The 13,389-nt window shown below is 43.9% G+C and overlaps 1 protein-coding gene across 1 annotated transcript in view; it reads right to left on the bottom strand.

The window, feature by feature from the left end:
* LOC135509399 (nuclear pore complex protein Nup93-like) overlaps positions 1-13,389 on the bottom strand; it is a 32,626-nt gene that overhangs the window by 6,698 nt on the left and 12,539 nt on the right. Inside the window, 16 exon segments of the mRNA XM_064930034.1 lie at positions 584-701; positions 906-1,024; positions 1,166-1,282; positions 1,460-1,577; positions 2,239-2,365; positions 2,609-2,800; positions 4,255-4,348; positions 4,688-4,853; positions 5,091-5,248; positions 5,638-5,770; positions 5,883-6,022; positions 6,148-6,171; positions 6,173-6,241; positions 7,111-7,185; positions 9,348-9,476; positions 10,272-10,334. Of these exon segments, the coding sequence (XP_064786106.1) occupies positions 584-701; positions 906-1,024; positions 1,166-1,282; positions 1,460-1,577; positions 2,239-2,365; positions 2,609-2,800; positions 4,255-4,348; positions 4,688-4,853; positions 5,091-5,248; positions 5,638-5,770; positions 5,883-6,022; positions 6,148-6,171; positions 6,173-6,241; positions 7,111-7,185; positions 9,348-9,476; positions 10,272-10,334 (1,842 nt within the window).

The raw sequence follows: 13,389 nt of genomic DNA, 5'->3' as shown, positions 1-13,389 counted from the left end.
TATTTCATAACTGCAGAAAGAATTTTCTCTTAAAATGTCCACTAAGAGGCGAAGAGACACCATTCAAATGTGTGCAGACTTCTTACAACTTCAAGTACAAAGTGATTTTGTCCGTCTGTGACCAAGATAAAGTGATCTTAGTTTAATTATACACTATTATTTCGTATATTTTCATGTTGAGAGCTCTAAATCCGGCTGACAATATACTACTGTTGCACCCACTAAATTATCCCGTTTCATGTGCGCTATTGCAAGCACAGATGTGAGTTTCCCAGACACAGGAAATTGTTCCTTGTCTGGATGGGCAAGAAAATGTGACACGTCACTCCCTATGTAAATGTGGGGTCTGAAACCTGATACTTCAAGTCAGCTCTGCTGGGAGAGTGGGAGCAGAGAGCAGAGCGATGGGGATTTCTGGCACTGTAAGACACGGACCCTATGACCCTATGTTATTCGGAACCAGTCTCCAAATAGGGGACTTAACATCTAAGAGGAGAGGAGGCTATCATAAAGCTTCTCAATGCCATCTGAATAAACAGCATTGCAAGCCATCAGGCAGGAAGCCCTGGGTGATAAGACTCACATCGTAGGCCCGGTCTATGTTTCCAGCATGGTACTCATCAAAGAAGGTCATGAGGTCCAGCAGCAGGTAGAAGGTGCTGTCTGCAGACTTCTCTCCAGCAACACCCTGGGTCCGGTACCTGAGTCAGAAAACAACACCACACACTAAAGTTAGAACTGGGCCTAAATGGTCCATTTTTGATGAGGTCCACTCGTCTTTTTAACAATTGCTTTCAGTAAGCCTATATGATGCAACGTCAAACATTATCTAATTTCAGTGGCAATACAGAAAGTAAATGATGCACAGTAAGTATGTGAGTGAGAGGAGATGGCAAGGATCGTACCGCTCAGCGATGGCAACAGCAGTGTTCTTCAGTCTTTCCTTGTTGGACTGGGCAGCGCTGACTTGGGCGATAACAGGACTCAGCAGCCTGTTCATCAGCTCTAAGACCTTGTCTGGATTCTAAAGATCAGAGGAGAAAAACAGAGGAATGTGAGGTGACATTTCATTATTTCCTACTCTTCCTCTACCCAGCCTGTACCTCCACCTAGAGTAAACCCACTGGCACAGCTTGACCGCAACCTTTCCCAGAGCCCTGCTCACCTTGGCCAGCTCATACAGTCTTACTGCTTCCTCAAACAAGCCCTTGTTCTCAGCCTCCAGCGCCACTTTTGTGATAATGGCTCGAGTGTCTCCGGCAAATTTATCAATCACTCCAGGCTGGGGGAGAAGCACAACTCACAGTCAGCTCTTTGAATGGCCTGAATAGAAATGTTCTGGGGTTCCACGAGCACAATGGAAAAATCAATAGGACCACAAATGCTTTCACGAAAGGGATCATATTTAACTGAGTTAAATAATAATTAACAAAATTGAAAATGAAGGCGTGACCATTACCTTTCTGCTGCCATCTTTTTCCAGTCTTCCTAGAAGCATGTCAAACTCTCGACTCTCAATCACCAGCTCGCTAACACAGCACATGAACATGTTCTCTCCTTGGTTGTTTTTTTCATTCCTGTGTCCAAAAGGAAGAGAGGATACACATTCACATATTTGATTAACAAACTGAATGATTATATACACATGACATCTTTTAAATAATAATAGAGGTCTGAAGGCTCTCATCAAAATGAACCTGAATAGAAAGAGTAAACCAACCAAAGGCATGTGTGAAAGCCTCTGTATCATTCATGGCCCACTGGGTTATTCATATGCATTGTGATTACATATATTGATATTACTGCAATTTGTGGTTCCAAACATATTGCTAACCATATATCTGCAAGACAAGAGAGAGCATGAGAAAACAAGGCTTTGATCAGTCATTGAAATAAGTGCTGAAAACAAGTTGGCACCCTATTTAAAAAGAAGAGGGAGAACAAGCTTTAGGATGAAAAATACTGGGAGTTTTGGCGCAGGTACAGCCGACTAATGCTAGATAAAGCTACCTACAGTGGCAATAATTAAATAATCAAAGATACACTTGGGAGTCAAATATCAAAACAATACTGAGATATGCAGCTGTATCGACTCCCCCCATGACTAAGCTTAACGTACCGTAGGAAGTCTACAGCCATGCCTGCAAGTCCTATTCACATTCAGTGGACTGGTGGAGAGAAGAGGTTCCCTCACCTGAGAACAGCATCTGTTAGGAGGATGGCCGCAGCGTAACGTACCGTAGGAAGTAGAAGTACTGTAGAGCCTCCCGGGGGTCTGTGGACTCAAACTTGCGCGTGTAGAGCATGAGCAGCCGGATGAAGTTTAACCGACGCACCATAGGGGGGTCCCCAGCTTCCTGACTCACTGAAAGGTAGAAAACATTCACTAAGTATCGGCTTCAAAACTACAATGATGTTTACCTAGAAATTAAGCCCCTTTTTAAAAAAGAATCAAGCTTTGCATCCCTAATGAACAAGACCACATACTTCATGCAACAGTAAGTCAAGTCTCCTTCCAATATCTGCAAACTAAGACATCCTTTGTAGAACATGACTAATTGTCAATGTAGAGAAATGTCAGACAGGTAGGTATCCTGACAGGACGTACACAGTTGTGCGCTCTGCCCTGATGACTTGAGCAGCAGCCGTAGCTCGTAGAGAACCAGAGCCACGTGAACTGCATGACTGCGTAGACGCTCTACCCGGAACAGGAAGGCCACAGCAGCCTCAAACTGGGCCGTGAGGAACAGCACCTGGAAGTACAGGAACGGCTGTTGGCTGGCTGAGAAGTGGGACTCTCCTGCAGATTGGAAAGGAACAGAAATAAAACTCTAAATCATTAGGATCACATTCACAACAAGGAAATGGAATATAGAACATGCTAATTCAATATAGATCAAATCAGCAATTTACTGCCAAGACAACTTAATCACTTTCGTAAACGAGGGATAAAAAGTATATTGAAAGCAGGTATATTAAACAATTAACATCCCATCATGTTTAGGGTCATGTATAAAAATGCTGGGCAGGTCATTATTTTGGCTACCATTGCTATGCCTCCATGGGATGACAATGCCCCTATCCACAGGGCACGACGGTCATTGAATGGTTTGATGAGGATGAAAAAGATGTAAACCATATGCCATGGCCTTCTCAGTCACCAAATCTCAACCCAATTGAAAGACTCCGGTGCGGTGCTTGAGACAGCGTTTTCCACCACCATCAACAAAACACCAAATTATGGAATTTCTCGTGGAAGAATGGTGTCGCATCCCTCCAACAAAGTTCCAGACACTGGTAGAATCTATACCACGGTCCATTGAAGCAGTTCTGGCTCGTGGTGGCCCAATGCTTATGACACTGTATGTTGGGGTTTCCTTTATTTTGGCAGTCACCTGTAGTTGCTCAGTATTACAAATATTAAAACATTTTCAAACAAACTATTCCACATCAACTTGCATTAATCCCTCTCAGTGAAGTTCATGTTCAACTGAGTAGGAAGAAAACATGAATACCTCAGCCATTTTGAAAGGCAGCAGGCTTATCTATGAGTCACAGTCACCTTTTAATACACTGTGTTAAAATGAGAGAGATAACAAGCCATGACTCATCCTCCAGGTGGGAGAGCTTTGCCTCCCTCTGTGGGATAAAACTAAAAGAAAAGTTGAAGCTCTAAGAGTGAACAATGAAGCACTTCTTTATCCGAACAGATCAGATCCCAGGGGGGACTGAGAAGTGGTGCCATTACGCAACTCTACTTTAAAAGTCGAGGCTTGGACGGTATACCGTCTATCGGGGTATTTTGAAATACAGACAATATGATTTTCAATACCACGATGCCCCTGCTTATAACTATCTAAAATGTGCCTCATAATGTATCTCCATCTCAGGGCTCCAGCTACGCAGGTATGGTTTGCTAACTTGATAGCTAAGAGGCTAGCTTGTAAGATCAAGCTTCTTGGTTACAGCAGAGACAAACAATCCCCTTCTGCCTAAATGTGTTATGTGCGTCAAAATAAATCAAATACATGTTTTAACATTTGGAAAGAAATAGTGCTCGTATGCACTGCTGGTAATATTGTATACCCCAGTACGGCACAGGAACGGTATGAAAGTACTCAAATCTGAATACCGCCCAACCCTAAGAATCCTCCAGCCCTAGCCAGTATTCTCTCTTAGAACAGAATTAGTATCCAGGTCTATTTTCACTTCAGTAGTCTGGCTGTCATGTATCCTGCAGTGTTCTGAACTCACCGTAGTCCTCTAGAAGCTGTTTCTGTAGCTGGGCCAATGTCAGTCTATCCTGAGGAGCACTGCTGCCGTCGTCATCGAAGCACACCTGGTTGAGCTGTGGGCAGGGTGGACAGAACAGGTCTACATTAATGTCAGGGAGTATTGACAAGAGGCAAACCTATTTTACCTGATCCTCCCTAACTGGGCGGTAGTGCAGCAGTTAAGAGCGTTGGGCCAGGTTCGCTGGTTCGAATTCCAGAGCCAACTAGGTGACAAATCTGTCGAGGTGCCCTTGAGCAAGGCACTTAACTCTAATTGTTCCTTTAAGTCACTGCATAAGAGCATCTGCTAAATGACTAAAATGTAAATGGAGTTTTGCTGTGTTTAAGGCACTATGTATCATGAACACTGGTAATATTAACATATATGCTACAGACTGGTATTCAGACAGCACCTTAAGCCACAGGTAGTCCTCGGTCTTGTCGGCCACCTCTCCATGGTTGTCTGCGATGTCACACTTCCCGATGAGGCAGTAGACGGCCCTCTTGTAGGGGTCAGCACAGTTCCTCAGCACTCTGCGGTAGTGGAGACGCAGCTTGTTCTCTGTGGCGGGGGCCAGGCTGAGGAGAGGACACAGCATAGGTCAGACAGAGCTTAAGACAGAGAGACAAAGGGTTGGAGAGAGGAGTACTAAGCAGATTAGTTTCTATTCATATGAGAAAAGCAAATCACACTGGTGGTTTGGTGTTCTGAGCCATGGTGTTACAGCACTTCAAGTTGCAGTAGAAAGTGAAACAGAGAATCTCAACCAGCTGACTACACACAGTGGAGGTACACAGTATGTGTGAGGTTCCTACCGTCTGTCAGGGCTGTTCATGTACTCCTGGAACCAGGTCTTGAAGTCTCCCAGCTGGTGCTGAGCCCGGTTCACCACCTGCATGGCAGCCCCCAGGTCCCCACAGCGCAGGCAGTAGTAGATCAGAGCCCAGACTGGGTGACCCTCCACCTCACCATCCTGTTATAACACACACGGCTGAGTTTAGCTGTGAGTATCGGTTTTTATTTAACTAGGTAAGTCAGTTAAGAACAAATTCTTATTTACAATGACGGCCTATCCCGGCCAAACCCTATCCCAGACGAAGCTGGGCCAATTGTGCGCCACCCTATGGGACTCCCAATCACGGTCGGGTGTGATACAGCATGGATTCGAACCAGGGTCTGTAGTGACACCTCTAGCACTGAGATGCAGTGCCTTAGACTGCTGCGACACTCGGGAGCGCTACACGGATCTACACTACACTTAGTAAAAACACCATCTTGAATAATACAGTGCTATGTAAGGCTGTGCACAGCGCTGATATCGTCTCTAGCAGGATGTGCTGCAGTGTGGGGGCAGTACAGTACCTGCATGCCTGGCAGAGGCCCTGGCAGTTTGATGTTGAGGAAGCTGCGCACCAGCTGATAGGTGCCAGGGACTCCTCCTAGCTGGGCCTGGTGCAGGTTCCCAAACACCGTCACCATGGTGTAGTTCTTATAGCTACCGTAGTGGAAACACAAAGAGAAACGTTAGTGGGGGGGGGGTTTAGTTTTATAATACATTAAGGGAGTGTTCTCATTCTAATTTGATGGTTCTGTCCTCCTCCTCCGACCTGTTCTGCAGGAACTGCAGGGCCTGCGTGACGAAAGCCATCTGCATGTCCAAGGCCGTGCGGCTCTTCAGCGTGTCTTTGGCTGGGACCAGCAGCACGTCTGTCATCTGCTTCACCATTAACCACATGTCCGACACATTCTGGAGACACAAATACATTCATAAAAATGCCATAATTAGCCATTGAAGGGGAAGAAGAACCAATTAACGTCTGCAGATGGGGGGATAATAATGTGGAATGGAGACGTGGATCAGCTGGGTCTTACCTTGTCATCCAGGCTGTCTGCCACTGGAGGCACAGAGGTCTCCCAGGTTGGGCTGGACATGTCCATTCACTATCTTCTCATTAAAAATGTAGATCTGAGGGACAATAAAAGGAGAGAAAACACTGATGGAGCAGAGGGGAGTGATCAGTGCTGACAGACTGAATGGCGACTGTTTCAGCACTAATGTCACCCGATCACCACGATCCAGTCACCCGGGGGGGGATACGATCGCATAGTAAAGTGATGGATGACGAAAAATAGATCAAAAAGGACGAGAACATTCCGGAGGTCATCAAAGGAGATCACAAAGACCTGTGGAAGATGACACTGCAGGCAGTGTGGCGACACATTATGTCCTCTTTTACCAGCAGACGCTTTCCTCTTTCACCCAGAATGTAGACTGGAGAGGACGAGACAGACTATCCTACACCTGTGCAGTGGGGCAGAGAAATTACCCAGCATGCCCTGGCTCTTTCAGCTAATCAATTTATCTGATATGTTGCTGCCTTGCTTAGCATGACCCCATTACTATGAAGTGGACTAGAGTGCAGCTGCATCCTGACTGAGGCTGTGCTTCCATTCAGCTCATGAGGTCAAATCAAATTTTATTGATCACATACACATAGTTAGCAGATGTTAATGCGAGTGTAGCGAAATGCTTGTGCTTCTAGTTCCGACAGTGCAGTAATATCTAACAATTCCACAACAACTACTTTATACACACAAAAGTAAGGTTCCAGGGCACTGAGCTCCAGGCTGACTGGATGTATTACAGCCTATTGAACATAGGGAAAGATGTATAATACACAAGAGAGGATGGGTTTTGGTGATTCACATCTTTGAACATTTGAAATTAGATTAATTGAGGACTGCACTTCCTTTTGGGCCATTTACTGTAGGTATCTCAGGCTAATCGTTCTAAGCGGTACTGCAGCGCAATCAGCGTCAAGCCAAATTACTGACCTGTCGTCCATAGGCCACCTCCACGCTGTCAAGAGCACTCCGTCCAGGAACTCCTGCGTCACTCACAAAGCTGGGCTGCAACACAGACACACAGGGAGACAAATCATGACTACCGTATGTACGTGAATGTAAAAATACAGAAGTGATTTCTGACTAAATAGAAAAAGGTAAAGGAAATGGAAAACCGAAGAAGAGTGAAGTGTTTGCTTGGTTGCTCATAATTGTAAAGTCATGACCAATGTAGCATGAAAGCCATTGTGAACAAAGTTCACGCTTGAATGCAGACCCATTCTAAATGCGAACACGCACACGCACAAACATTTATCCAGATCGACCTTGCATTCTTCAGAACAAAAGGGACACACCCATACAATGTATGTTCAACGTAGAGGGTTGTCTAGGTAGGGATAATCAACGAGGGGCTATGCGTTCTATGGAAAGCATGAACGACATGGAAGGTGTGTGAGTGGAACTGACTTTCCACGGAGTTGCATTATTTTCCAGAGAACACTTAGAACCCCGAGTTGATTATCCCTTTTATACCATGGCTATAATTTAACACATTTGCCAGGAGAAATGTGTTCATTTGCCACTAGAAATGTGTTCATTTGCCAGGAGAAATGTGTTCATTTGCCAGGAGAAATGTGTTCATTTGCCACGAGAAATGTGTTCATTTGCCAGGAGAAATGTGTTCATTTGCCAGGAGAAATGTGTTCATTTGCCAGGAGAAATGTGTTCATTTACCAGGAGAAATGTGTTCATTTGCCACGAGAAATGTGTTCATTTGCCAGGAGAAATGTGTTCATTTGCCACGAGAAATGTGTTCATTTGCCAGGAGAAATGTGTTCATTTGCCACGATTTGCCAAATGTGTTCATTTGCCACCAGAGAAATGTGCCAGGAGAAATTCATTTGCCAGGAGAAATGTGTTCATTTGCCACGTTCAGCCAAATGTGTTCATTTGCCACCAGAGAATTGTGTTCATTTGCCACGAGAAATGTGTTCATTTGCCACGAGAAATGTGTTCATTTGCCAGGAGAAATGTGTTCATTTGCCAGGAGAAATGTGTTCATTTGCCAGGAGAAATGTGTTCATTTGCCAGGAGAAATGCGTTCATTTGCCAGGAGAAATGTGTTCATTTGCCAGGAGAAATGTGTTCATTTGCCAGGAGAAATGTGTTCATTTGCCAGGAGAAATGTGTTCATTTGCCAGGAGAAATGTGTTCATTTGCCAGGAGAAATGTGTTCATTTACCAGGAGAAATGTGTTCATTTACCAGGAGAAATGTGTTCATTTGCCAGGAGAAATGAGTTCATTTGCTTATTTGCCAGTAGAAATGTGCACATGTTCCACTAAAAATGTGTTCAAAATCCACCGAAGTAGCTAGCAGGTTTGCTAGATAGCTGCAGTAGTTGCCGTGATAACCAAACAGACTTGCTAGTTTAGCTAAACAAACCATCAGTCCTAGCTTGCCATTATGAACATCTAATTCAACAATGCCAATGTTTTTAATTTGACTTTTGCTTTCAAAAGCAGCTCAAACATAGAACATGTAAGAACTATAGCCATTGAATTCTACCGTGCAGATATACAGCGCGTTACAAGGAAATAATGCACGCTCGAGAATGCCCTTCAAGCCAATCAGAAACAAGTATTCAAGAATGCCATGGTATAATGCAGTATAAGGCTGTATGAGACATGGCATTATAAGAGGAGAGCATATGAGCAAGAACTGAACACAGTAGAGGGTGTGTTTCTGACATAAGGAGTGAACAGCAGGTTAGATATGGCCAATTGAACTGTTGGATAATAATGCAATAAGCACAGAGAAGGACAAAATCCCCCAAAAATCCAAGTGTCAACTCCAACACACACTGGAGAATGTGCCAGAGCTACAGTTTAGGAAAGCAATGTAGCTACTGTGCTAAATACAGTAGATGGAGCCCTGAAGGTTTTCCTAAACAAAGCTGTCTGCATAAAACCAAGCTTGCTTTGGTAAAGACCATGTTGGAAAACCAAAGCCGAATGTGGCTTTTCTTCATCCATTATTAAAAACAGGAGTACTTTCCATTCTTTTTTTGGAAACGTATCCATTTTCTATGGAAATTCTTGCAAATTGGAGGCGGTTATTGAATTTCGCAACATCCATGTGGGTTAGTATCAGATTTTGACGAGTGCGTATTTTTCTAAATGTGTGCAAATCATATATTAAGTATAGAAATTATATCTGGAGACTGACCTCTATGTCTTGGCTGAAGTCCAGAGCATCTTCCCCTGCTCCCAACAGGGTGTGCAGTACTCTCTGCTTCACCTGCTCCCACTGAACCAGCATGGACTCGCGGTGGTACTCCTCTGCCAAGAGGAACGTCTGACAGAAAACAAGAACATGTGAGCACAAAATAGAGAGAGAAAAAGAAAAATGTAACTTGGACAAAACAATTTGAAAGAATTTGAGAGAACGTTGCATAAATGGGATAGAGACCTTGTGATTTGATAAAAATAGCTAACACTGCAAAACCTCTCGTCATGACAGATATCTGTGCACAATAAACACCTCCAATCACCACAGTCACCCACGCAGGTATCCTGGGGCCCCACACAGTGAAAGTGAGATCTGGGACTTGGGCGGGCTCTTCAAACTGGGTCACGCCCTGTGATGCCTGGGTGTGCGGAGGGATGGGATTGTGAAGCTAAATGGGTCTGCATTCATGGCTGGTCCAGATTTAGCCAAGAACAGATTAGACAAGGTCTCTGGATTCTATCTCATTCCCACCGGGACAGAGGATGATAATTGGAACGGTTCCTAATTAAAGCCGCTCTGAAGTCATGCAGAGGAAACCATTTTAGAAAGATAATAGGCTAAGGGTTTAATCGGAACAAGGTGAGCAAATCATGATTGGCAACCGAGGGTATGGGTTTATTATTTTTATTCAAAAGTGTGAGACTGATTGAAAATATAGCGTACGTATTTGAAAATTAGGTATGCCAAGCTGTCAGAGAGAAAAGTTAGGAGATATTAAATCTATGACCGAAACATATCTGTCCCATCTATTCATCGGGTATGTAAAAGAAAATGTAAAACAATTGGGATTATTAGATGTGGACATGGGGTGCAATGAGGGTGTGGTCATGGCAACTAGTCAGAAGAGAGTGCGCCACCTACCCTGCGACGTGACTCCTCGATGGCAGAGAGCAGTGCATTGTCCCTCTCATTCTTCAGAAAGCCCTGGAAGGAGAGAAATGGCTGGAGGTTAGACCGAATCTAGCCTACTTTCCACTTGACCACACACACATACACGGCTCCTGCAAGACGCTAGCTGCAAGGGCTCCTAAGGAGAAGAAAGAACTATCATTATCACGATCGCTGTGCTAAAAATGGGAGAAGCTAACAATCAGGGCGTAGCCCGTAGAAGCCTCCTCCAGACCTGACATTCTAAACATTCAAAAATAACTTCTGTTACATATCTTCTCAAACGTTAAGACATTTTCATGCTCCTTCTATACAGCTCCAGCCCATCTACCAATCCCAAACAGTTTAACAGAGCAAAAACCCAGAGCCCATCAAGGCATTTTACAGTTATTTCAACAGCCTGACTGATAAGCACCAGCCGATTAGACTCACAGCACCTGGCCCTTTGTCCCCATATCATCCCATTTTCAATTTCCTTCGGGAATAAACTCCAGTGGGCTGACATTCATCAGCATCTATATTCAACTGGCTAACATCATATACAAGAGATGGATGGATGCATCTTAAAGACTAAAATGTACAATGTCCGTCTGCGGTCAAAATTGTGATATAGCAAGCTTACCATTCAGTACCCCCAAAAAATGGCAGTACTATTGCGGTTACAATACCTACACACCTAAAATTGACCTCTTGTTTTCTCAAGTTAACAGCATAATGAGGTTAATGAGCAAATTTGCACACTGTAGACTATGCTCATCCCTTACAGAGTAAGCTAATTAATGTACACTTTGGAGGGCAGAGAAACAGCCTCAGCTCCCTTCGATGCACGAAGAGAAAACATTTTGTACCCAGAACAGGCAGAACCGCCCTCAGAGTAGAGCTGTAGGCTTGCAGCAGGCAGCCAGAGTGGCAGGGGGAATGAAACTCACACACCCACACATACAGCAAAGATGTAGAACAGGGCGGTGGTGGAGGGGTCAATGCATCTAAATCAGGGTGGGGTTGGCTATGGGCAAGAATAAGAGCTAGCTTACTGTATGCCAAATGGTGGTGATGAAATCATCCACAGATCCATTGTGGATCGTGAGTAACCAAAGCCAAGCCCATGACTTTGACGCATAGTGGCCACCAGCCTGCCACAATGACACAGATACCCTGATAAGACACTGACAGTCATCACAATGGATGTCACTCTCACTAAGCCCATCCCCTGTGGTACTGGACAATGTCTTAATATAATCTAGGCTAAACACCGGCCACACCCTTCCACAATGTGAGGACACTAACTTGCCCTAAAAATCAGATAATTTAGCCTATAGTTGCTTTCCATATTACATTAGAGTCGGTTACATAAGAGACAGTCTCATGCCTTTTAGAGAGGAATCACCTTTTATGCAAACGTGAGATTTTCAAAGCTGAATAGGGTAATGTCATACTTGAGTTTGCGATTAAAGGGGCAATCCAGTGCAAAAAGTGATTTAACTTCTTTAATGTGTTACTTTATTTTCACACTAGGAGGTTGAAATAACACTGAAATTGTAGAAATGATAATTACCTTTTAGAGCTTTTTGAATAAATAAAAAACACCTGGAATTTCAGCCTGTTGAGGGAGAATAAAGTTTTTGGCCCAAAGCACATCACATTCGGATCTAATTAGTCTGACCAATGACCAGTAATATTTTATTTGCATATGTATGCTCCTACTTTGAAAAGGGTAAGCAGGGTAGGCTCTAGACGATTAGACGATACTATCCGCCAATCAGGGCTGAGTATGTAAATATATTTACATTTGTATCAACACGATCAGACTGAGCATTTCAAAAGCAAAAGGAAGCTCATGGAAATAAATGATCAAATCTATATTTGGAGCTATTTTCATGAAAAAAGTGATACATTTTACATAGTGATTTTAAAAGATGGCATGGGGGCTTTAAGGCCTGCAGGCATACATGTACACTTCCTCGTCTAACATTAGGAGATACTATAGAAATGTGAACATTCAGAAACGGCAGACTAGGCAAAAAAAAAGAAAGGAGAAAAAAAGAGTAAAACTAAGCCTATTCGGTCCTTTTACAGGTGTCAACAGGATATATAATAATATATAGCAGCCTATGCATTCTTTTAGATAATGGGCCTTTTCCTGCAAACCGTCTCGGTCTTGGCGCCCGTCATCTCCAGGACGGACGGAGCAGCATCCCCTTCCCCCTCACAGCTGCTTCAGCACCACAGCCCTCCCCATTGCCACATGCTCAAACCCTCGCCCCTGTCTGTCCACTCCATCGCATCACCAGACATCAGAGTGGCAGGAGTCCGCGTCTTGACTGACAGCTATAAATTATCATTGACTTATTACTTCTTCAGCAGCCGACCGTCAAATGACAAGAGTAAATGCACCGTGCGGAGAGAGCCGAGGGGGGGGGGGGCTTTTCAGTATCACAAGAGCAGTAACCATCCTCTATTCAATAGATAAATCAAAAGGATGATTTCCTGCTGTATCTTGCCAATTACATTTATTGCTCAGTCATTGTGCTGGGTCCTCCCATCCTCCTGTCGTCTGTGGCAGAGAGGAGCGCCCCCCTCAGGAGGTTCTGCTCTCCAAATGAAACAGGTTCTACCCAGTTTGCACCCTAGGAGCTGACAATGGAGCTATTTATATACCAGGAGAGCTCAGGTCATGTCTCCACACACAGCAAGACATACAAAGAGGAGAAATCTGAATAAATGTATACATTTCTAATGATGTGGCATTGTGTGAAGAATAAAACGGATAATGCGTTTCAGTCTATGGTTTCCAGGAAGCGAAGGGTCCAAAAGGGAGGGGGAACTTATCCGCATTTTCAGCAATTAATGCATTTCCAAACAAACCTTCATTGAAATCATACACTGTAGGCCATCATTTCATATTTAGGCAACAATAGAAGCTCTAAACTCCATGAGTAACGCACAAAAAGCTGTAAACTCCCTGGATCTTATATTCATGGCATTTATCCAGGGAAATATACATATGCAGTATGTAACCCAATATAGCCAACGTGTCTGAATCTCTAGAACCTTCTAGATAATCGCATTGTCCCTCACAATTTGTATAGCG

The sequence above is a fragment of the Oncorhynchus masou genome, chromosome 22 (genome assembly GCF_036934945.1).
Source record: "Oncorhynchus masou masou isolate Uvic2021 chromosome 22, UVic_Omas_1.1, whole genome shotgun sequence".
Taxonomy (NCBI): domain Eukaryota; kingdom Metazoa; phylum Chordata; class Actinopteri; order Salmoniformes; family Salmonidae; genus Oncorhynchus; species Oncorhynchus masou.
Note: the sequence above shows the minus strand (reverse complement) of the source record. Positions and strands in the feature narration are given on the sequence as shown.